Source organism: Tetrao urogallus (assembly GCF_951394365.1).
Source record: "Tetrao urogallus genome assembly, chromosome: 8".
Taxonomy (NCBI): Eukaryota; Metazoa; Chordata; class Aves; order Galliformes; family Phasianidae; genus Tetrao; species Tetrao urogallus.
Genome location: NC_136821.1, coordinates 11,705,055 through 11,731,154, shown reverse-complemented (window position 1 = coordinate 11,731,154; position 26,100 = coordinate 11,705,055). Strand labels below are relative to the sequence as shown.

At 36.3% G+C, this 26,100-nt stretch overlaps 1 protein-coding gene across 1 annotated transcript in view; it reads left to right on the top strand.

Annotated features, from left to right (window-relative positions):
* Window positions 1-8,503: 8,503 nt before the first annotated feature.
* The window catches only part of PTPN4 (protein tyrosine phosphatase non-receptor type 4), a gene marked incomplete at its 3' end in the record, with an annotated part of 59,682 nt that continues 42,085 nt past the window's right edge, over window positions 8,504-26,100 (top strand). Inside the window, exons 1-9 of the mRNA XM_079539139.1 lie at window positions 8,504-8,650; window positions 13,253-13,360; window positions 15,742-15,784; window positions 15,881-15,959; window positions 19,122-19,166; window positions 19,398-19,450; window positions 22,000-22,120; window positions 23,129-23,216; window positions 24,546-24,634. Of these exons, the coding sequence (XP_079395265.1) occupies window positions 8,513-8,650; window positions 13,253-13,360; window positions 15,742-15,784; window positions 15,881-15,959; window positions 19,122-19,166; window positions 19,398-19,450; window positions 22,000-22,120; window positions 23,129-23,216; window positions 24,546-24,634 (764 nt within the window). The 5' untranslated portion in view covers window positions 8,504-8,512. The remainder of the gene's footprint in view (window positions 8,651-13,252; window positions 13,361-15,741; window positions 15,785-15,880; window positions 15,960-19,121; window positions 19,167-19,397; window positions 19,451-21,999; window positions 22,121-23,128; window positions 23,217-24,545; window positions 24,635-26,100) is intronic.

The following is a 26,100-nucleotide window of genomic DNA, read 5'->3' as shown; positions in this document are numbered from 1 at the left end:
CTTTAGAGATAAACTTTTATGGTTAAGTGATTTTTATCACAAAAAAGTAAATGTAAGTTATAAGTAAGGAGTGGCCAGAGCTGCAGCCTGCTGGATGTTTTCTGAAGACAAATAAGAGATTATTTAATTACAGGCAAGGTGTTGTCACAGGTGATGAGCTCTTCCCTTGTTGGTTTGCTGCCAGAGTATCAGCTCTTCTTTTTTTTTAATAGCAGCATGATAAATAATAGGGTGGCATAAAGCTTGTCATAGTCTTTTACAGTTTTGTAGTACTTTCTCCTTTTAATAACTTGCTGCTTTTGAGCTGTCACATGCTAACTCCAAGTGTGGGTGCTTGCTTGTCCTGCTCAACTGTTTTATTCCAACTGGAGCTGTGATCCATTTATTTTATTGCTTAGTTAGCTTACTGGTTTGTAGTGTTGTTGTGCTCCTGCTTCTTTGGGATGTGAAGCTTCATACTGAGCTGAGGCAATGTGTTGAAGAAGCTCTGGGGTCTCTGTTTTGCTGAACGTGAGTGCTCTTGAGGAGAAGCTGTTTGCCTTCTCAGAATACTGAAATGTAGAGTAAATGAATGACTGCATCTCAAGCCAGCAGTATCTTTTCTTGAGTGGTGCTGGTTTTAGAAGTTTTCAGTTCTGAGCAGAATGCTCAGGCCATTTTTCTCAATAGAATGTTTTACTAAATGCAATGAATGATGCTTAGTGTTTTCATATAGGAAACACGTGTCCCTTACCTGAGAACTAATTCACTGTTATGTTTAATTAGAAGTCAGCTTCTTTTGTATCATTATGTGAGAGGTAACTGTCTGGGCTGAGATGAATAGAATATAATTACAAGTTTTGCCACTTTGAATTTTATTTTCACTTGGGTAACATGGCGTGACTTCATTTCGGTGCCGGTTTGTGTTTTAAAAATATCCTCTTTCAAAGTTTTGTGGCTGTTCAAGTTCCATTCCTGCTATTTTTGCCTTTACTTTTAGAAGGTGGAAATGTAGAGATGTTTTTGTTGCAGTATCTTCACAGTTAGCCTTGGTCATGTGCTGCTGCTTTCTGCTCTGTTGGTAACTACTGCAGTTTTTGTTAATTTTGTGGAAACTTCCAAGCAATACTGTGTAATTCTGCAGAGAACAAAACTACAAGGAAAAAACAATAGCCATTTTCAGAAATAAAAACAATAAAACTTGAGTATTTTCAAATCTACTCTCATAAGCCCTAAGAATAAATGAGGTTGGAGCATTGCCATCCTCTTGCATTACCTTTTCTCCCAATACTGTTTTTACAGAAGCTTTGTATGCTTCTGTAAGTTTGTCACCTTCAAAAGAAGGAAATGCATCCCAAAAGTGAGGGTAATTTTTCTTTCTACTTGTTTATCTACTGAGTTTGTAGAGCTTAAAATGTTTGAAGAAAAGTGTGTAGAGTCCGCGGTCTGAGCCTAGAATTTCAGAGGGTCATAATCCCTGACACAATGCTGTGGTTGAGGTCAGCATGACACAGCTTTGGAGAACCATTGGGTTGGCTTCATGTTGCACCTCATAAGAAATGCATATGGAATCATGCTGTCTTTTTTTTCTGGACAGGATCTATGAAAATGACCCTTTTACAGAGTAGATTTTTATAGTTTACAAATCTGGGAAGCTTAGACCACTTCGAGATCACTTGAGAAGCAAAACTCCCCCCTCTCCAGGTTCTTTTATTTTTATTTCAGGTGAGTGATTTTCAGGTTTAACTGCTAAGTTACTTGAACACAAGCAATATTTTCATTGCCAGATTCAGTAAATCTCTGTGAACTTCTAGTCCTCTTGGGTTGGCTTGAAAATAGAAATTGTTTCCTATAAAGAAAAGCTTTCAGAGGAGACAGAGGTGAGTCAGAAAAGTACTTATCTAAAAGCGGCTTTAAGTAGCAAAACTGTGAAATCTCTTTTTTTTTTTTTTTTTTTTAAAAAAAAAGTATTTGAGATGCTCTGAGTTTCTGCACAGGTCCATCACCAAACTTGCTCTTCCCTGGGGAGAGAGCATTGAGCTCTGGTGCAGAGCTGGGCAGTGCAGGATGGAAGCTGAGAGCCAGGGCATGGCTGGAGTGAGGTCACTGCTCTGGGCAGCGCTGCTGGAAGGCTTTCCTTGGCTTGTTCTTTGTTGGAGGAAGAAGCAAAGTTGACAGGAGTTTTCCAGGCAGGTAGCCAGCCAGCCATTATTTGAATGTTCCCAACAGAAAATCGATGTTTTTTTGGCAAAACTGAAATTTTCCATGTGAAAATTTCTATTTTATGGAAGTGGCATTTCTGATTAAAAACTAAGTTTGATGGAGAGTGTCCAATTAGTTACATTCAGCCTCAGAATTAGCATCTGCTGTGTTTAAGTCTATTGAAGGTAGTTTGGCTCAGGTTTAGTTATTCTGAACAGAATATACGCAGACAACTTTCCTCCCTCGTCTAATACTTCAGTTCTAGTGCCAGCCAAAATTCAACTTGAAGTTGGCTATAAGTAGAATAAAAGCTTTTTCTGAATTTTACCAGTTTGTTTTCTGTCTCCAGCTTCAAAGGCTTCATAACACAGCTGCCGTGACTAGAACTAATGCTGCCCATTCAGCCAGCTGCTATGGATTGATCTGTGTGTATTCCAGTGGTTGGTAACCAGATCTGATTTTCTCCATTGCTCTTTTCTGTTAAAGCTGCCTTCTGGTAATTGTGGATGAGGCTTGTTGGGTATAGAGAATGCATGACTTGTTCTTTTACAGTCATATCAAGTTATAACATGCAACTTTGTAGCATACAGAGGTGTTTTTCCCCTGCTTTATCTACTCAGTTGTATCCAGTGGTTGAAGGCCAGCAGTTTGTATTTTATTTTTTCTCTTTTGGCTTCTTAAACTATGTTAAAAATGCAGCTTCTGGTTTTAGTTTATCTGAACTTGCAGTGATTTCAGCTTTTTTTACTTTTGGTGAGCAAATAGTTTGGGCTTCCCAACCTTACAGTTGCATGGAAACTAGAATTTCTTTTTAATGCAAAATCAAATTTAAAACTATTTAACCTATTTTAGGGAACATGTTAAAAAACTTACTGCGAGTTTATTTTGGGAAGTTTCTATCAAGACGATATTTTGGTAATGTTCCTCTATAACCTCCATTTATTAAATCCTATTATAGAATTGAGTCATGAAACCAAAATAAGAAATCCAGCTTTGGGAATAGGAAGTGTTGTATTAGCAATCATCTGCGTTAGGGTCATGGACTGCCATTTTAAAACATATTTTCAAATAAGGGCAGGTTCTGAGTCTAATCCACTTGAAATCATCAGAGGTGGAAGTGAGTTTGGAAAGCTGTTCTGTTAATTCCTAATAGTCTTTTAAAATAATAAAAAGCCTCCAAATATCATAATCTAGCAGCTGCGTACCAAGAAATGAGGTGATTTGTTTTATTAATACATTTGCATATTTATTTATAATACTTAAAAAATAGAGGGGTAATTAAATTCACCATTCTGTGATACTTAATACTCTTCTTCCTCATCCTCTGTGCAGGCAGCTTTATCCTTTTCTGCCCTTACACAAAGAACATTGTGTGTGGGAAGGTGCGGTGAGCTGGGCCTCACCCTGGCTTGCAATTGGCTTCGGTCAGCTGTAAAATTTGGTTGTTTTAGTGTTCTGGCCTCCCTGATGGCTGTAATGACCACTGGGGACCCATCCAATAACATCTGGTAATGATCTGTTACTTATTGTGACCTTGTCTCTTCCCTTCTTTGACTTCCTGCAAATTCACAGCATCTGTTTTCATATTACAGGCTTGAAACTACCAATATACTCTAAGATGTTCCTGGCTTCAGCAGCATGCTCAACTTCCTCTTGCACTGTTATTCTTTTCCTAAAGTGTTCCATAAAGCTGTCACACTATGATCAAGTGACTCCTTAGAGATCGGCTCTAGGTTGTTGTTTACAGAAAGCTATGAATGCAGAATGGCTTAATAGAGAGATAGCAGCTCTGTTTGGGCTCGTTAGGGTGCCTACGGGTACACCGGATGTAGCAGGTTGCCAGTCAGAATGTGGTATGGACTATTCTTGGATAATACATTTGAAACTTAAGATTGGATTCAAAGTGAACCACGTTGAGCTTATTTGGAGTCTAGATTTGTAATTCCATTTATTTTCGTTCTGTGCAAATTTTCAGTGTCACCTCAGGTCATACCTAATCTGGAGCAGCTTCCAAACTTCCCATACTGTCCTATTTCAGACCCAAAGAAGAGAAAGTGAGAAGCTGAGTTTGAGGCCTTGTTTCAGAGCACTGGATGTATGGCAGTTCAAGTATAATGAGTATTGATGTTAATTAGTCAGAAGCATCACTTATAATAGACTGTTCTGTTAGCTGCAGTCTTGTTCTTGGGGGAAGGGAGGAGAGCAAGAGGTACTGTTGAGTCGAATGGTTTAGTTTTCAGATGAAGCAGTAGATTGCTGTGGTGCTACTGAACTAACTTTCTGCATTCTGTTATGCATGTTCCAGCTTTCTCTAACTGATTGTCTGCTATCCTGTGTAGGGTGACCGAATACTTATTCATATTTTCATTTATTACTTTTATATTGGAAAGAATGCAATATTGGCAGTGATGGAGGAAGACACTTCATCTTGTAGTTACAATTATAAAAATCCCACTTGATGTCATGCAGCAGTTGCTCAGATTTGAAACCCCAATCGCAAATAGTATTGTAAAGCATTTCCCAAGGAGGGGTTCATTTACAAAAACTGTCTTCAAATAATTTTAGGACTGAGAGTAATTATTAAATTAGTTGTCAAGCCTGTACCAAAATCCACAGCCAATCCCCCAAAGCCACACACATGAAAGATGTTGTAATATGTTGTATAAATCTTCTACATTTTCTTTGCAATTCTTGTAGTTCTTTTCTCCTAATTGAGTTATGTGGATAATGTTAGTATCTGCATCATCAACTACATCCACACTACATTATATTTCGAGGATTTTCTGTAAGTCCTACTCTTCCACCTGTTGTATCCAATTTGTGTGACGTGCTGGTCCCAGATCAGCAGATGGGCTGTGCAGTGGCAATAGATGTCTTCTGGGTCACTAGAACTTGTAAACAAATTGGAAAGCATTTCAGAAGCTTTGCTCTTAATCTGGCAGTGCAGTAGGTTCTTTAGATTAGCCATGAAAAAGAAAATTTCTCATGTCCTTGCATGCATGTGGGCATACTGCATTATACGAAAGTAGTTGTCTTATGTGCAGTACAGGCTGCTAAGTCTCTTAAAGTATTTTTTACTTTGAGTCAGCAAATCAGTTGCGCTCTTGGATAAACTAAATTTCAGTTAATTACTTTCTTAACCAACTGCTTAATTATTAAGCTGCTTAAAATGGGTTAAGTTTATTGTAAGCCAAGCAAGTTGTCATTTTACAGTTTTATAGAAAAGAATAGAGAATGCTGAAAATTCACATTGGAAGCTTCTGTATGCTCTTTAATGCCCTAACCAAGCAAGTATCACAGGAATGTTCTGCCCTTTGATAGGGAACACTCCCTAGAATTGCTTCATTGCTTGAAACCTGAGCTGAGGCAGGAACTGCCCAGCTTACTCCCTCTGTAGACCTGAGAGGTAAGTGGAGTTTCATTGCACAAGTTCTGTCCTTCTCCGATTTCTGTAGCAGCACATGCTTTGGATTATTAGTTCAAGTGTCTAAGTATTACACCCTTAGCAGAAGGTCCTGAAAAATTACAAGCAGACACCTTTTTTGTATGCAAAAATTAATCCAAAGGAAATCCATTTTAAACAATTCACTTTGTATAAAAAATATTTTAGTTAATGTGAGTTAGGATGTGTAACCTCAGAAGGAATTGGTAGCCATCTGTGTGTTTTTCTGGAATGTTTACAAAATGTCCAGCAAGATCAATAGTAGCTGCTCAGGAGAAATTGTATTCTCTGTATTCTTGATGTGTCCGTGCTTAATGGCTGTGTCCTTTTTTATATGTACGTATGTTGACAGAGGTTTAAATATGCTTTGTGTTCATATGTTTGACCACAAAGCAGTTACATGTGATAGCCCTGACAGATCTTACAGATCTTAGAAGGCAAATATTTTTGAGTGTATGGTGATGAAGGCATTTTAAAGTAAATCCTACACACTTGCATGGTTTCTTTACTGACATGTGGAGAAAGGGTACATTTGAATGTCATCTGCAGAAAATAGTCTGTATTTTGTCACCTTCCTCTCTTTTACTTTTGTGGCTGTTACATTTCTATTTAGTGAAGGCAGTTCAGGATCAGTTATTATACTTAGCCGTAAGGCTGTTTTGTTGTTTCCTGGAGGAAGACTGTCTAATACGGAATGGCTGTTGAGGCTACTACATACTGTGTGTAGGCCACACTTCATTGCAAACACTGAAACTTCAAGATGCAGTCTTGACTTGAAGAAAGCATGCATGAATGACTGCTGTCCACTATGGAATTGCAGACTGTGGAGCTGTGTATAAGGAATATCGCTGTATGTGTCCTACGCTTGTCTTCGTTGCTTAAGAAGAGTGAGAAGGCAGTGCCATGTTGCTTTCCATGTTAGTTGTGCTTCTGTTCTGACCAGCATAGCTACTTGTTTCCTTGGAGAACTTGTTTGAATTCTTTGACCATTTCCTTTCTGTGCACTGGAGTAAGAACTGCATCACTGTCTGCAACTGTGCAGTGTTTGGTTGGACTGAAAATCGTCTGTGCTGGGTCTGCAGATTGTGTCTGTGAAGGTTATTGAATGTTTGCTTGGTAGTGAAGGATTCTGAGGATGACAGAGGACAGGTTTTCTTCATGCTCATTGGGGGTGAATTTGCTGTTCTGCTTGAAACCCAGAGCATTTCTCTGTGAGTTAAGTGATGGGGAAGGAAGAAACGCTGTCAGTGTTAATCAGCAAACAGAACAAAAGTAGGGTGAGAACGGGCAGCAAAGATGGGATTTGCCTTTTTGTTCCCATGAGGCATGGTGTGGGCTGAGAGAGAGCCCCAGCTCACTGCCCCGTCGGTTCTACTCTGTTATATTTTGCTGCTGTGCAATAGATGGCAGCAGAGGGGCAGTCTGACATGGGAGCATGTATGGAGCAAAGGGATGGAATCAAATTCCTCTGTGTGGAAAAAATGGCACCCATTGACATTCATTAATGCTTCTGAAAATTAGTAGAGACCAAGCAGCACGGTGCACAGTGGTGCACTGCAGCAGTGGGTCAGCTCTGCTGGTGCAGCATGCAGGCTCTTGTTCCTGACAGGCAAAAATGCACAGCTAATGGTGGTGACTGTGTTGAAAAATACTAGTCTGTAGCTAAGAGTTTTCCCTATCAAGTAGTGTTACTGTGCTCTTTGTATTTGTTGTAGTTCCAATGGAAATAAATAAGGAACATTACTTTCAGAGTAACATACATAATAAGCAAACACGCATAAAATTTTTCAAGGTTTTTTTTATTTGCAAAATAAGGGAAACTTTTACAATCAGTTTGGAGAATGTTTTACTATTTTTTAAAGGTATTTATTATTTCAGTGTATTGTCGACTTAAGTTCTGGGACTTTCTGTTTGCTTACGCCCTTATCAAAGTATGTAGAAATAGTTTGCCAAGTGTGTAATTAAGTGAATTACAGGGCCTGAATCTGGCAAGTACTTAAGAATGTAACTAGTGTCATTGGACAGGACTAATAGCATACTGAAAGCATGCATATAAGCACTTTGCTGAACCAGGGTTGCAGAATAATCATTAGAAACTCAGTTTTGAAAACTGAAAGTCACATTTCAACTCTTGGATTTCGTTTATCAGCAGTAGCTCAAGGTATAGGCATCAGTTGATCCCCATTATGTGAAAAATAAGAGTAGTTTGTGCTTTTAAAGTAAACACAGAAATCCAATCAGTTGGAAAAATAGAAAAGAAATGACACGTGGAAGATGCAGTAGTTTAACAAACCTTTATCTACACATATTGTAAGGCTAATTTGGTTATCACTCTTGTCTGATACTTACACAGTGAATACGTAATCCTTGCAGAATAATGCAGCAAAGTCTTCATGTGCATGCTCTGTTCTTTTTGAAGTCATTCTCTATACTTCTGATGTAAGATGTTTTTTTTGCTTTTTTGCACTGAAATTAATTTTTAATTACCTCTAACAGTGGGAGCTTAGTGTAGCCTTGATGCATGGCAATTAAAAAGCTTTTTGAAGTGAAAATGCTGTTCTGAATCATTTCATAATAATAAAAAAGAAAAGAAACAAAATCACCAATCACAAGCAAAACAAAGAACTTAGGGAGGGAGTGGACAATGAACAGCAGCTGAAGGACTTAAAGAACTGAGTTTCTTAGAATAAAGTTGTGTTGTAATTTGTAAAACGTTTTTTCACTGTCAGATACCGTGAACTTAATATTCATTCTTTCTTTCGTACGTAACGGAGATTTTAGCAATAGACTCACTGTGTTGACTTCCTTCAGCATACTACATCCTTGACTTGCATTTTCTAACCTTTTAATTTTGTTTTTGTTTTGCCTAAAGACCCTGTGTGGACAGTAATGACCGCACGTTTCCGATTGCCTGCTGGCAGAACCTACAATGTACGAGCATCTGAGCTGGCACGAGACAGGCAGCATACGGAGGTGGTCTGCAACATTCTTCTCCTGGATAACACTGTACAAGCTTTCAGAGTTAATGTAAGTAATCCGATGACAGCAGTGTCACTGAGCTTGCTTTCCTTTGCTTGATTTGTATAGGTAGAGTTTGACTTCCAAAATAGTATTAAGTATGGAATACAAGGGAAAGTTCTGTTCAGACAGACATGCTCGTACTTGTGCAGACCGGATCACTGCAGACTTAGTCATTCTGGCATCCTTTGTAATACTAACATCTTAATTTCAAAATGGAATATGCAATGTATAGTTTATTTCTGGTAGTTTTCTTTATGGACTGAATGTTGTACAATGAAAATGAATTTAGCTTTACCACTCAGTTGAATGAGAAGCAAGGTTTGGTTTGGTTTGCTTTTTCGTATTTTGAGAACCAGTAACATATAATGGCAGATCCTATTTTCACTGTGTTGCTAAGCTAAATATGTTCAATCATGTGGATGGTTATATTTAGTTACTGTTACCATCTTATAGTACCTCTTTGCTTTTGCTTTCCTCAGATTTTGTTCTTGTTCTGTACCTCCTAATGCACTGAGGATGGCAGGGAGGAAAATAGGAAACTTGTTGAATGCTGAGGGCTGTTACTGGGAAAAGTGGATACTTTTCCAAATGAGCTTGGAATACATTATTCATCAGATTTTGTGATTGGTAAAAGAAATAAAAATGAATATGTTCATATTTTACGCATAGAAGTGCAACCATTTCCTTGAACTGCTTCATCCCTTTTCCCCTCCTTCCTCTGCAATATTTCATTGTTATTCTTATACCTCTTAATTCCTCATCCTTGCTAATATAGTTTCCTGGTCTGTGCTACCTGCTAAAAAGCAGGATGGGATTGAAGACAAGCATCAAAGGTACATGGGAAATTGGAAATGTTGTGTTTCAAGTGCTTGTGTTTGCAAGATGGTTATTGGAATGGAAGTTTTTGTGTTGCTTTTTTATTTTTCCCATAAAAATTCAGTAATATAAGGAATAGTTGCACAACAGTTATGGGCAGTGATGCTTGTTTTTGATGTAGGTATCCAAAATCTACATCAGCTCTGAAGAGAATGCTAACACCTGTGTAATTCTAGCTAGCAAGCTGGACCAATCTGGGACTGGTTGTCTAGAGAACAGCCAGTCCTGTGTAGTCAAGTGTCTCTCCTGAGAATGTGTATAGTCCTTGAGATTCTAGCATACTGTATTTTTTGGTTACATGGATCACTGCTTATTGCTTAGTTAGACCAGCCTGGGAGTTTAGGGAATAGAAACTTCATATGGGGCTCTAACTTTGGTTCCATGTCTTAGCCTCTATCTGTTTGGTTGCTGGTGATGTTGTTTAGCTGTTTGTTTGTTTCAGAAGTAAGGCCATAAGAATACCCTTAAGTTTCCTATCCCACTAACATAGATGGTACGTGGATGTTCAGGGTTTATAGCTGTGTTACTGAATTGCAGTTGGTGCAGTGCTTGACAATAAATATTAATGGCGTTATTTTCAGAGTGGGGAGAACAAAGATAATATCAAATAAATTGGCATAGTATTTTTCTCCTGGGGTTTGCTACAGGTATGCTAATGGTTTTAAAGTTTAATTACCTGAAGTATGAAGAGCTGTATTAATAAAAATGTACTGAAATGATATTTCTCTTTCAACAGCAGAGTACTGATCACAGGCACTGTCTCTTGATAATGTATATGACATGTTCTAAGTTCAGCTTTTAAGCAACCTTTTCCATTGATCTGCAAAATAGGCATTTTTTGCGTGCTCAACATTACAATGTGCAGAGCATAACAAATCAAAGTAATCCCTGTGGACTATAGTTAGCCTAAGGTTCTTTTGAGTTGGAGTTAGCCTGTATGTATGGCTGAGGATGCTCTGCCTACTAAATGAAGAACTCCTACTTCCACCACAGAAAGCATACTGCCTAAAAGGCATAGCTGCATGAAGTGAGAATGGCTGTAGTTAGTAACCTGATGACGATGATTTGCATAGATCTCCTTCTTCAGGATCTTATTACTTTTAATTTATTTTGATTCGTTGTTCAAATACCTCAAGTTGTAGCTTTTCCACACAGGCTGACTTTGCAGTATTCCCTGAAAATTAGTACAAATTGATCACACCAAACTTGGGGGAAAACTAAGGCAAGATAGATGGTGTGAAAAGTGTGTTATACTTCTTAAACTGTATTTAGTGATGTCTAGTATTGAGTTGTTCTGAAAGGCCAGTATTTGTGAGACATTTTGCCTTTCATACTTTCTAACAGGTATGCATGAAATCCTAATATTTCGGCTCAGCAAAAATGTTGGTGTTTTATATCCAGCTGCTCAGTGATTATTATTGGCTAACTGTTCATCATTCAGTTGTGGAAATAACTAATTACAGTGAACCGTGTTGTGTTAAATGCTGAATATCACTCATTGTTTTTATATTTTTCCATTATTCTGCGTTTTAAGAACTATTAATGTTTACCCCTAAGAATAAAGCACATTTCTTTGTTAAATCCCCTGCATAAATTTGTATTTTTCATTAAAAAAAGGCAAAAATAGACAGTTATTTTCCTACTTTCAATAGCAGCTGCTCACTGGTTGAGATACTGTTGCAAATATTTTGGACCTTTCACAACAAACAGGATTGTGACCTTCCCCTGCTCTGGCAAGCTACAAACATCAATGTATAAATATCGAAGACAGGTTGAACTGAGGTCTGGTTTTACTAGATGCTTATCTTTGTTTTGTACTCAGAGTAAAACATTGTCATCAAAACAAATTCTTCATGTTGAAACTTGTCTCTTCTTAGCAAATTTTCTGCTTTATTTCAGGAGAAATGACTTTCACTCTTCATTCTGCCTTTTAGGGGCACCTCCATTCATAGTTTGGCTTCTTTGCTGCCATGAAATGACATTTGTGTACCCACTATTTCAAAGTGACTAGCAGGTTCTAAACTTTCAGTATTTTTTAATTAAGAAACAATTGGGGTTAGATAGTTTAGAAACAAGGTAAATTCTCACATTTGGATTTTTTTTTTTTTAGAACAGAATAGATAGCTGTGTGTTCCTTGGAGAAGTAAATGCAAGTCTGCAGACTCCAAACGTCTTTTCTGTTAGTGTCATAACTTCTTAGTTGGCGTCTGATTGAAATCTAAATAGGGAAAAATGCCAAGAAGTAATTACTACTGCTATGTAATTTTAAAATTAGTTTAATTTGTTGAAAAAATTGTACTGATTACTGTTTTCAAAGTATTTCGGATATGCAAAGATGTAACTGTTTTTGGGATTGTACATAGAAATTGTCTTGTGCACTTGCATTGTCGTGTATTTGTTATGCTGACATCTGTGGGTTTTTTCTTGTTTTCATTTATTGCAGATGGAATTTTTTTTGTTAGCGAACTTTTTATCACCATTGATAGTATTGATTGTTTTGTTAAACATTAAGAAATCTTTTTCTTTTTTTTTTTTCTTTTTTTTCTGGTAAGTGTAGCACTTAAATCACTTCTACTTAGCTAGATAAATGGATCTGAGATACATGGCTTGTGTAACTTAAATATCCAGTGCTACAGCTGTGTTTGCCCTGCTGGCATCATTTCAGGCATAATTTGTTGATAACCATTTTCTCTCTCTCTTTTTCTCTCCTTTTTAAATTATTCTAAAATAAATAGTCTGCCTTCTTGGAATTTTTATCTCCCAAATAAATGGCTTAGGCTGATTATTCAGCTTCGGTGTATTTTCAACAGAATGAAAAAAAAATGGCTTTGATAGGATGTTCTTTGATGTGAACAAATGTCTGAATTTGACCTGTAGATTTTTCTCATTTGTGGATATTAAAGCCTTCTGACCTTTTTATTAGACATTTTAGATATAAATGCTGTGAAAGTAAACTATTTTAGCTCTTGTCAGGAGCAGGGTCATTTGGTAGTAGGACAGTAATCTTTTCTGTTATTTTTCAAAATACCTTATTGCCTACAGTAAACAAGGCAAGATGCCTCTGATATCCATTCTAGTATCAGTAATACTTGTTTGGCACCTACAATGCTGTTGGAAGTTTGCTTGGTGCTGGAGAGGTAGAAAACCTGGGTGGAAAGTCTATCAGTCAGAATCAGCTTATTTGAATTAGTTAATGTAGAGTAACATTGTCTGCCTCGTCTGTCTGTGCCATTAAACTGTGGAAGCAAGCACTTTCAGTATGTTGGCTCATTTAGATTCAGGAATAGGTTTAAGTAAATAAGTAAAAATAAAAATAAGTAAAAATAACTTGTGCAGGCCTGAAAAACCTTACTTCAAAATTAGGTGTGCCTAACGAGGCTATGAAGTCCTTCGTCAAATCCCAGCCTCTCTTCTCTTTATCTCTCCAGTTATCCTTTTTAAGTATCAAATTCGGTTAATGAGCGGCTTTTGGAAATAACCATGTAGCTAGCTGAGAAATTAGAAGTTTTCATCATTAGAAAATGAACAGGAAGGAAGATAATTTCTTACATGTGTTTCAGAAAGAGAGATGGTGTTCTTCTTAAAAGAATACTGCTAGGATACACATCGTGATGCTTAAAATGTGGCTTTGTAGAGCACATCTGAAAGAATGTGTTAGTACTCTACTAGAGTAAAGTTTGTGTGTCCAATGACTTTTCCATTAAACACCCATACATGTCGTCTTATTTGCAGAAACACGATCAGGGACAAGTTCTGTTGGATATAGTCTTCAAGCATCTCGATTTGACAGAGAGGGATTACTTTGGTTTACAGCTGGCGGATGAACCCACTGATAACCCTGTAAGTCAAATTTATTTTATAAATCATAACATTAATTTAATATGTGGGAGTTGTGCTTTATTCTTTACAAGATACTTAATTGTAAAATTTTAATTTGTTCCTTCTGATAGGTCAGATTTTCTACAGGAGCGCTATTGATTTTTGATACGATGGATTTGGTGCATGATGTGATGCACTGAAAAGTACTGCATCTTGTAGGATTTTTTTGTGTGATACCCCACACAACTGCTCGCTACGCACTGACTGATACCCAGGCAAGCCCAGAGCAGCACCCCCATCCAACTTCCCTCAGTTTTATGGTTTCTGCATGATGTTATATTGTATGGAATAACCCTTTGGCTGGTTTAGGTCAGCCAGTTCTTCCCCCCCACCCCCCAACTCCCTGTGCAACCCTAACCCACCCAGGACAGGACAGTACAAGAAGTTGAAACATGCTTGGCTCTGTGCAGCACTGCTCAGCAACAAATAAAAGCACCATTGTGTTATCAACATTTTTTTTCCTAAAGCTGAAACATAGCATCGTACCAGACACTAGGAAGGAAAAATCAACTCTCTCCAGCTGAAACCAGGACAGTAATGCATCAATTTTCATATATGTTTATTTGATGCACTTGAGAATGGTATTTTCACTGATAATTTGGTAGATGAGAGACATGGTAATAGAATAGTATTTTTACAAGAAGGTGGAGCAGGATTAAGAAACTGAATTAGGGAGATATATTGATAGAGAAAAAGAGTGAATTAAGCAGAAAAATAGCAGTATGTGTCATAAAGACAATGGAGGCAGGGTCAAATCAGCTGGCATAAAGAATAAATCAGATGACGTGAATTAATTAAATAGCCATTGTGAAAACTATCTGACTTAATTAGTAATCAACATTCAAACAACATATTAAAATAGACAAACATTAAAACTGAAAGAATAGATGATGCCTAGATAGTGAGAAATTGAGAGCTTAATGAATGTTCAAGCTTTTATTACCGCAATTAGTGCATTTGGTGGTGCCTCTTGAGTATGTCATTTTTCTGCAGGGCTGGATGAAGTAACACTACTCTACCTCAACCAGGAGTTATGGTCATTGGTACTGCAAAAGGAAATCTGTGTTTTTGTTTTTCTTAAGCTGGTTTATTTTAGTCTGTGACCTGAGGGGAAAAAAATAAATTCACCTTTGCATTCATGTGAATTGCTGTTCGTACTCCCTTGAGCAGCACTTCGGTAAAGAGTTGTTAGCTGTTCTTAAACGAGTAGAAGTCCAAAGTTTACTATTTAAGTGTATCTGCAAGAATGACATTTTGGAATGAAGTTTGAATTGGAGATACAGGACTCCAGAAATGATGGACTGTAGAGGAGCATCACTGTGCTCCTCTATGTGGGTCATTGTAGAGGCAGAATTATTTACAGTGTTGTGCATCCTCTCCAATTGTCATTTGAGTTTGGTTGGTATCACCAAAAACTAAATGCTGCAAGTTGCAAGTGGAGAGTAAAATCATGAGGTTGTGCTCATTAAATAAATCCTTAAAGGAATATTGCTTGTTTTGTTGCATCTAGTTACTAGATTGAATGATCACCATTAGTTGGAATAAGAAACTTTTTTCTAAAGTTTTTTCTAAAGTTCAGGCCTATTAAAAAGAGGGAGCATTTTGGTTGTCCTGTTTTCTTTTCTAGCCTGGGTATTTTGTAGGTGTTTAGATCATGATTCCATTTTCCATGATACCATTTACTGCATGATAAGGGCTGCCAGTTCACCACCATGACAGATAAATGAAGGGGACTCTTGAAAAATGAGCGTTTGCTACAAGTGTTCTGTAGTCCTTAATTCAGTAAACTGAATCTCTGATTTACAGGATGGTAAAGAAGGACATAGCAGAGGTGATTCTCTGGCAGTTGGAAGAGAATTTGAGAGTCCGATCTGGGATCACTTGATGGATTGCAGTTAGAAGAACCTGAACTGGTTTAAGCAAATTAACTTCACATAAGGATAAATGAGCCTCACAGCTTTTTCCTGTCTCAGTTAGCTAACCTTAGATGATCAGTTTAAAGTATTGCTAAAATAGTTAAACACATGGAGATTGAGATGTAGCCTCTGTTGGGCACAAGTGATGGTCATACTCTGGTACCCTGTTGCGGTAGTGACAGACAGACACCAGGACAGTAGAGTTAAAATCAGGCAAAAAGAAGCAACTGCTCATGTTGGTATCTTTCGGAGTCTTGTTACAGGCTGTGGTATGCCAGCAGGATATTTTTGCTTAAAAAGCAAACAAGCAAACAAAAAACCTAATAAATAAATAAAAAATTAAAAGGCAACAGTTTCTTGATGCATAAGACTGTAACATATAATTTTTTATTTATCCGATTCTTGTATTATAATTTATCTTTCCAGAGGTGGTTGGATCCAAACAAACCTATCAGGAAACAATTAAAAAGTGAGTATGTATATGCATTTGGTCAATTCATGCATTACTGTTATTCTGCTTTATCAAGGTACCCTGATTAATTAGAAACACTTCTCTTGACCATAGGAGGATCTCCTCACAGTTTGAACTTGAGAGTTAAGTTTTTTGTAAGTGACCCAAACAAGCTCCAAGAAGAATATACAAGGTAGGTCTAGTTAATTTATCAGTAGAAGATTTTTATAGAAGGCTTATGTGTTAAGGAGAAACAGGCTTTTTTTTTTAAGGTATATCATGTAAATTTTTTTGAATAATTTTTGTGTAGTGTATGTCCGTGTCCAATTTTTACCTGAGAAGTGCAGGCAAAAAATATGCATTCCATATAACAAAAACCCTTCATGAAAAAATATACATGTGCAAAGTGAAATAACTACATAAAGAAAATACTACCAAGTAGAAACAGAAAAACAGCAGAAAAGAAAAAGGAAGATGTTTAGTCATTGATCATCAGTGAATATAAACTTATTTCTATGCACTCCTGTGTGATCTGAAAAAAAAGAATCCTGAGCTTTCTGCATTTTTAAATGATCTGTTTTTCCAGTTTTCTTCCTGCCACTGGTAAAATTCATCTCTGTATGATTGCAGTCCTTGAAACATTGTAAGCTTATTTTGCTAGCAATGTGTTGAAGCTTGTTGAAGAAAATGCTCAATGTGGACCAAGTCAGGAGGTCAGTGAGTTGTGATTGGCTCTTGAAGAAATGCCTCTGATTTTTTTCTAGTCCTCCTAAATAGCATGATTGGACAGATTGTAATTTTTGGATGTCAACCATCCTGAAAACAGGTCAACCCCATAAATACAGATCAAAGTTATTAAAGATAGCTTTTGAAATTCTGAGCAGCAAAACTAAATATCTGAGTCCATATTTATTTATAACTTCTGATTTGTCAAATTTTGGTCAAAAATGTACAAACAGTCACAATTTACTAAAACAAATCCCAGAAATCCTCCATCAGTCTTTATTTTATGGAAATATTTACTGAGGATTTGGTGTTAGAATAACAAAACGGCGTGATGTTTGAATTAAAGGACAGTGTAAGATATTCCTAAGGAGATGGAAATGACAGTGAATGTGGATGTATATGAAGAAAAAAGCCAACTGTTTACTTGAATATTGTGCTGTAAATACAGCACTATAAATACAGCAGCCGTTTAGAGCCAAGCAATGTATGATTGCTGTATCTAGGTCAACTCTGCCTTTTTTTCTAATAAGGGTAATTGCCCTTGAGAAAACTCATTTGTGTTTGGAATTATTGTAAAGAGAATGTTGTTATCTGCAGGGTTTCTGTAGTGAAGTTAGGATGCCTTGTCACTACCGTGTGGTCCTTTCACATAATCAGCATTTCCCCTCTTAGAGCAAAGCCAACCTACAAAAACAAAGCAAACAAAGAAAGCTGATATTTTTCACTGTTCCCATTCAAGATGAGACTTTTTTAAGACCCTCAGCTTTTATAAATTTCATGAAGACACGGGGGTGAGTCAATATGTGTGTCAGTGTGAATCAGCTGGGAAGGTTTGATACAAGCTTGTGTCTTTAAATTAGACCTCTGAGAATTCATAAGAGGGGGAGGCAGCTTATGAATGCCCTGGGTCGAGAAAAGGTCAGTGGGAGCTCAGCTTGTGCTGGAGGGACAAAGCTCATTGCAGAAGGGGGTGTTTATTAACACTGACTCCAGTTAACAATAATTCTACCTTACCTTTTGCCTATATGTAAAGTAGAAGAAAACATTGTAAATGCAATACAATCTTCACAGTGTTGGTTTTCAGATATATGTTAATAAAGCTTCTATTGATTTTCCATTTCACTTAATAATACGCGAGGCTTTTGTGTTGGAGCTGCAGTGGTTAGCTAACAAGTAATTAACTTCTCTGTTTACCAGAAACAGTGGACCGAAAATGAACTCTGCTTAGTGTACCTTAATGATTAAGTCTCCTGAGTATTATGGAGTGTTTCTATTACAACATTTCACAAAAGTAAGAAATAAAATCAAGAAGCAAAGGTGCATCTGCACATGCGGAATTTTGTTCCCTATGTTCTTACAGCAGTAGATGTTGGCAGTAGGAAAGTGATTTACATTTTTGTAATTTTGTCTTTTTATAATGAATGAGCATGACTGGCCACAGTTTCAGAGCAGAACTGCAAGAGGAAAAGTAACTGATTTCTTTGATAATAAAGCTGGGTGTTCCAAAATGGAATTGATTTATAAGAAGGAATTATGTTAATGATTTCCACTTATTTTATTTTATTTATTTATTTATCTTAATTAAAGGCGTCAGAGCCTAAAATGTTTAAGACTGCTTTACTGCCATGTTACTGAGGAAGGTTTTAGTGGAAATTTAAGCTTGTGCTAACATCTTGCCATCTCAGTAAGTGTTACCCAGTTCAGTCTGTTTCAGCTGTGGTTTGTAGCAGGTGTAGTTTGCCTCTTGTTATAAATATTTATACTGTGGAATTCTCCAAAAGCTTTGAGTGAAGTATGAGGGAACTGAATTGAGCTGAATGAACAAAAGATTAATTCTGAAGTTTAACAAAGCATTTGGGTCTTGCCGGGGAATCGTTAGACAGAAATCTGTTTGATCTTTCAGGTTTGTTTGGATATATATATATTTAATTTGCAGTGTTTCTGCTGCTACTGGTTGAAAAACAGTTCTTGATTTGAAGTGTTAGTCTATTTCTTCGGCTGTTTTCATCTTCTTCCTTGCTTTGAAAGAGTGGGCATGTGAAGAGTAGAACTAAAACAAGCTTTCTCACATCATAACTTAAAGAAAAGTTCAGAACAGAAGTTCAAGGGAAGTCAGACTGTCAAAAGGCTTTTATCGTAGTAGATCCACAACTGCTAATTTAGAATGGAATGCCAAAAAAGTTGTAAAACGGAGAGTACTTATTTTAGTTCAAATGAAAACAAAGTAATGTCAAATGCTCAGTGAGAATAAACTAAATCTTTCTGTCTACCTGGAGTACAACTCATCATGCTACCTGCGCACATAGAAACCATCTTCCCCTTTTGGCTTGCATATTGAGTAGTTGTGTTCTCATTCTCTGAACTGAACATAAATACTGGAAAACAAAATATGTAGGAAATGAATTTTACAGCATACAGGTGAAATACGGTTTATAATTTCGTTAGAGTGAATATTGTTCAATTTATGAAGTTACTATTTCACTAATCACTGTTTGGTTTCTTTGCCATATGAGTTTAAGAAACAGCATGTCAAATATAAGTTTTAAGCTTTGCACTAGTTGGAGATGCATTAAATTGATGAAAAATAATTAAATGTTTTTTAATAATATCTTTTTTTTTTTTAATTAAGGTACCAGTATTTTTTACAGATTAAACAGGACATTCTTACTGGAAGGTAAGACATTTTTGTTCCATTAAACATTATATGCAACTTGAGAAAAAGGTGTTGTCTTGATCATGAAGAATTATGCTTGCAAAAATGAAAGTATTTTAATAATTATGCAAAAATAAACAATAATAATTCTGTCCAACTTGTGCACGAGTACATTACAAAACAGTAAGCTTTTCAAAATCATTTCATATAAAATATGTAATTCTACTTGTTTTTCATCTAAAAATAAAACAGATTGCCCTGTCCATATAATACTGCTGCTCTTCTGGCTTCCTATGCTGTTCAATGTAAGTACTGCTAGTATTCATATTCATGTAAGTACTGCTATGTTTGAAAATGCAGCTGTATCTAGTTTTGCTTCTACAGAATCTAGTTCACATTTGTATAATACTGTGTATGAGATGTTTGTGGACATGAAGTGCCTGTAATCATTGTTCAAACCTGGTGGTTGTTGGCTTTTTTTTTTTCTCCCGGCACACTTTGTTAAATTAGGTATAGAAAAAATACTGGCAAATGTATTTTCCTTCTTTAAACCCCTACAGTTTGAAAAATAAAATAAGAACCCCTTGTTTTTGTCTGCATTCCAAAGTGTGATTACGTGTTATTTTTTCATGAAGTGAAAAGGGTAACACTAAGGCAGTTTTTAGACACATGCACGTTTTTAACATACAGTATGGTAGGCATCCAGATGGGTGTGAAATAGTAAGTTCTAGTCATACGTTGCCAAGCAGTTCCATACCAGTGTTGCCAATTTTATGCCCTTCAGTGTGTAATGTTTCTTCCTTTCTCCTTATTTTTCTTTTGTAAAACCTGATCTCTTCAATGGAGGAAGTCTTAGAAGTTCAGTACAGAAGTTTTGCAAATAGGGATTGTCAGAAAAAAAGGAAAAAGCAAACAAATTTGTATAAAACATCAAACTTCAGGTGCTGAACGTATTTAGCTAATGACTAAGAGCTGTCAAAAACAAAAGTTGAAGTCATGGCTTCGGGTTTTGTCTTGGAAAAGATTAGGTGTTCGATAGTGAAGCAGACAATATGTAAAGTTTTGTAACAGTTAAGCTTGTAAGAATGCAGTATTTTTCATTTTTAAAACAACGTAGTGGGCATGCATTGAGCATTGCGGTTAGACTTGTTATGTGAGATGTTACTGTCCTTAAGTTCTTCACCCTGCAGATCTGTCTTTGTATGCTCATTACTAATTACCTTTGGATTCAGGTCTTGAAATTCTTCATGAATAAGTAGGTCGCTCCAAAAGTAGTGCTTCCTATTTATTTCTATGGAAACCGCAACTGGTAGAGCACAGTAATGTTATTTGAAAGAGCAATTTCTCATCTGCAGAACAATATTTTTCAATATGGTCACTGCAATTAGCTGTGCATTTTCATAAGTAATGCAATAGCCTGCATGCTGCACTCATCAAAATCTGCACCTATGGAGGTGACCCATTGTTGCTGTCATCACTGCTGAAACACACCTCCTGCTGCCTCTCTTTGCTCACACCCGCTGTTTCCATGGGCATTCAAGAGGTGATGAATGTCAGTGGGTGACATTTTTTTGTGTGTGAAGAAATTCAGTTCTACCTCTTTGCTTCATTTGCACTTCCGTGTCAGTGCCATTTTGTCAGGCTGCCCCTCTGCTGCCATCTGGCACACAGCAACAGCATGTAATGGAATACTGACAGGAAGGTTCAACCTCTAACTGCCATACCACCAACATCCACCTCTGATGTCATGGGCCAACATAATAAAATAGGAGGCATTCTTTTGGAGCCACCTTCGTAAATAGCAACCCCAGAACTTAGAGACAGCCCTGTATTTATAGTCTGTTTTAGCAAGAATTGCACTCTGTTGTAAAACCTGGTTGCATTTTCCAGGCTTTAACTAACCTTAAATAAGATCTATCTCTTGTGCTGTAAGTGCCCCAGATGCCTTTTCTGCCTTCACTTCCCTTGCTTACCCTCTCATTCCCTGTGTACCTTCATCCACAGTCGTTTCTTCCATGCCCTACAGAAGCGTCCGTAGACCTTCCCAGAACTCCACACCATGCTACCTTGCTATGAACTTTCCAATTCTCACACGTTACGTTACTTAGTACTGCAAATCTCTTAGATGCATTGCAGATATTTAAAACTGCATTGTTTTGGGGTTACAGCTAAAAAGCCTCAATGCTTGTATTCTTAGCAAATTCTTTGGTTATTTTTTGTTTTATTTATTCTGACACATGTTATGTTACTTTTGATTTTTTTTTTTTAATGATTTTGAGGAAGTATCGGAAGCTATGAAAATGCGCTTTTTAGTAGTTTCATGTAAGCAGTGTAGGTGTATGTATGCATACTTCTGCATGCATGCAGTTGTGCACAAAAACAGTTTTCTAATGCTTATGAATGTATCTTGGTGCAGAATGAACTGGTTGTTTTTTGCAGGTCTTGCGAAGTAAAGAAATAACAGTTGTAGTGCTTAAATATTGAAATTGTATGTAAGTAACCAAGGGTTTAAAAAAAAAAAGAAAAGAGGGAGAACAAGCTGGAGTACCTTGATGCATATTTTTTCGTGCTAGTTGTTAGGAGGGCATTTATGAATTAATTTGTGTATTAGAACTTAAGCAGTTAATACACTTCCTTCATAAACACCCACTCAAAGCTCACAGTAAGTGATTTCCACAGTACTTGCTGAGAATGTGGTGGTTTATTCAAAAGGGAAAAGGGGAATTCAAATGTCACTACTTCTGTTTGCTGTAGATCATGATGTATGGTATCATGTGACTCATGTGAATTTGAATGTGTTGCACAGTGCCAACTAATCACTGATAAACAATAACCTCTCTTCTTAATATTTTAGCTGAGCTGGGAGACTACAACCATTCAGAAAACCTGCCAGGCTACCTCTCAGACTATTCTTTCATCCCTGGCCAGCCTCAAGACTTTGAAAAAGAGATAGCAAAGCTACATCAGCAGCACATGTAAGGATTTACATTGACTGACTTTGTCAAATCCTGTTTGCTGGTGCAGTCCTATTGTATAAAAACTGAGTATTTTGTCTTAAAGTTTTCTGTTGAGAAATGATGTATGTGTAAATGTGTTTTTTTGGTTGTTTTTTTTTTTTTGGTAGAATATCTGTGTAAGTACAATTGGTGTTAGAATGAGAGGAAATGTTGGTGAATTAATGAACTTGATAAAGGTGTGCTGAAAATAGTGCTTGTGTTTGTTAGGTACTATATGAACTTAAGAGGATATTAGTTTGCTTCATTCATTCCTTGACAATACATAAAGGCCTTGTTTTCATGGTGCTTTTACCAGAAGACAAGAGTCACTTTAGATGTAACAAAGTCCTTTTCTTTGATATCTGGTCTTTCCTGTTTGCAGTTATTTGGTCTCTCATTAAAGAGGAAAAGGTGATGAAGCAATGGAAGCTTGTTTTTTGTTTTTTTGTGTTTTTTTTTTTTTCAATGTGTAATATTAAGTAAATGTTATTCATTGATAGCTCCTTGATATTTTAGAACTTCAATACTGCATTGTTAGAGTAAAATTTAACAAAACATAGGCTGAATTTGTGATGACATTTGTACACTTCAGTCAGTGTCTTAGGAAATCCACTTAAGTAGGGTAAATAAAATTAGAATGAATTGATAATTTAAACTTTGAGGGTCTTGGAGAGAGATTGCTGTTATGAATAGAAAATGCAGTATTTCAAAAGTAATTTCCAGTTTTCACAGCTTCAAAGCCATTTAAATGTTGCAATACATTAGAAATAGGAAAAAAAAAAAGTGCGTTTGCAAGCAGTTGTTTGTTTCAAGACTGTGAAAGCACAATATAAAATTTTTGAATGAGGGCGTTTATGTGAGAAAGGAAATTGAGATTTCAGGGTGAGGGAAGGAGGAAAGGTCAGTGCAGATTTTCTCTTTGAGCTCAGTGAAGAGACTATTGAGGAGCTGCATCTGAATGTTTCTTATACAGCTTCTTTCTTTCAGAGGGTTGTCTCCTGCAGAAGCAGAGTTCAATTATCTCAATACAGCACGTACCTTAGAACTCTATGGAGTTGAATTGCACTATGCAAGGGTAAGTTTGGATGAACTAATATTTTAATGTAAAAGTGGATTCCTCTGATATTTGTGGGAAACTAAATTTTTTTGTTGTTATTGTGAGCCTTTCTCGTCACTTTTTTCAGGAGAAAAGGTAGAAAGTAATAAGTTTATCTTAAGCTGCCTAATTCCAATTTACCAGTATCAAAGGTCACTATTTTACTCAATCATCTTAAAGGTCTTTTCCAACGTAAACAATTTGATTATTCTATTTGCTTGCTTTAATTTCTGCTTAGTTTATGTGTGCTAGTCGGGTTCAGCCTTATTGGCCTGAATGTCAGTTTGGCTGTCTACTGCTGAAAAAGAAAATTGTCAATGTTGAATGAATTTTTGATACTTAAGGATCTGTTTTCTTTTAAACGTATTTTATTTGGTTCAGATTAGAACTATTGTGTAAGGTGAACACATGATAGTTTGATGAAATATGTAGTGTATGGTGAATATAGTGTGAAAATAAATACACAACCTTCTACTGTAAATTCAGATATAGGTTAAAATCATGAATGCTATAGATTTTGAAAAGAGAGTTTCTAAATGAAAAGTTCTGATCATGAAGAGTTATTAAGCATGTTTGGAAATCTAGCATTTTACTTCTCCCTGGTAAGTAAAGTGAAATAGTTTTATCTAATAAAGCAGGTAGCTTGAGGTCTTGACTCAACTTGTCATTACAGTGCTACCATTTCTTCAAAGATTGACTGTAATTATTTTTAGCAAGACATTTCTGTTTCTAATATTTCTGTTCTACTCCCTAATGTTAAAGAAATGTGCAACAGAATTTTAGAAGTACCCTGCTTCACTACTATGTCTATTCTCCTATTTTTACTCAAGAATCAAGAGGTCTGTAGCAGATGTTTGATAGGAGTGCATAAATATTTCAGGAAAACTGTGCTATTTAAATGTGCTTACAGTATTATTTGTTTTAGAATCTCTCCTCTCTGTGTTCTGAGATTGCAATTTCCTTTCAGGTAGGAATTTAAGTCGCTGGTTCCTTTTAGTGTAGCATACGCTGAGGCAGTGTTGTTATTCATAATAAACTGCTAGAATATTCTGTTTGCTTGAATATCATGGAAGATCTAATTAGTTAGCTACCATAGAATTTAATTTTCTAAATGATTCAGAGCAAACATGTAGTCCTCTCCGAAACAGGGGAGGAAAAAGTGAATTCCTGTTTGTCTTGCTAAAACATGTTTCCTTCCATGTAAATTGAGTTCTAATTTACTATTGTTTGTGTGTTAGGAGGAAGATTGGTGAGCTTCCAAGATATTTATATTGTTTTTTACTTCATTGTCTCTTTTCTTTTTTGAAGGATCAGAGTAACAATGAAATAATGATTGGAGTGATGTCAGGTGGAATACTGATTTTTAAGAACAGAGTACGAATTAACACCTTCCCATGGTAAGGACAGCTGCTAAGGCTAATCATTTTGTTCAGTATTTCAGAACATATTTTCTACTATTACTAGTGTTATATGCTTTAAAAAAAAAAAAAAAAAAAGGCTAGAATTTTAGTATGTGAAGTTGAAATGATTTACCTTGTACCAGGTAATGGATAGTTTTATGAAGGGTTTTTGTCCTGTTCTGGATGCTGTGCTGTTAAGTGATTGTGGTGTAAAATACAATTAATTTTAATGTAATTTTTCTTCAGGAACCTGTAAGCATACTTTGTGTAATTAACTGTTTAGCAAAGGCTAGCATTCTGGAAATACTGATTTTATTCTAGCTCAGTCTTTATAGGGGCCACTAAACTTAAAAATATTAAATACAAAAATAATTGCTGTCATTTTTTTTGTAATTTAATTGTACTTTGTGTTAAATTTAGGCATAGCACTTGAGGATAAGTGAGGTGTAGTATTCAGTGATATTGTCATCTCTTCATCTGTAGATAGCTATTTTCATGATGAAGATTAAAAAAAAGTGCATTTATTGAAGAAAAGCTTGTCATTAATTTCTCCTCTTAACTAAAATAGATTGTAAAGCTGTTCTGTTAAGTAATCATGGAAATGCCCTTGATAATCTTATTGTTCTGGTAATCATCAGATTTTCTTTAATTGGGATTATCTTTTTACCTACTCATGTCAGAAGGGGAAAAGTCTAAGAGAAATCCTGTTTTGTTGCATCATTCTGATGCTGTACACAACTATGTCACCTTCACCAAAGCTTTTTTGTGCTACTGCGAAGTAGTTTTCTTTGGTTTCCTTTATATTCTTCAAATCCACTCCTTCAGTCATTCTTACTACATACTTTGTGTATACTATAATGAAGTTCTGAGTGGGCAAAGTCATCCATCTAAAATTATTGTAACAGACATTAAGTTACCAGGCACAAAAAGCTTTTCAAATTAGAAAAATGCTGACTTTGACATTTTTGTTGGCTGCTGATTTGTGTGCTTGCGAATACAGTATTGAAATTCTCTGAAGTTCATCTTCATATAAATGGATTAAATTCATTACCTCAACTGAAACTGGAAGAACTACTTTTCTGAGCTCCAACAGATACAGGTAGCTGAAGTTCTTGGGGTTTTGTTGTTTTTTGTTAGTTATAGGGTGAAATCAACTGTGTGTAATAAGTGACCTGTTTTTGCTTCAGTATGGTCTCTTTCACTTGGTGAGATTCAAGATGTTAATGACAGCTTTCCTTCAACCCACTGAATTTGAGACATTTTAGTTCACATTGCAAAGCTTAATCCCTAGTTTTGTTGTAGGATGTTATATAATTTGTGGTTTACCATGTTGAGAAGTATGAATGATCAAATTGGAGCAGATTTTCGCAGAGAAAAGAAATGTGGAAAGCTATGACAAAAACCTTATCTACACCCAGATGAAATTGAACACACAAACATATTGCCTGGAAGCATTTAAAGGA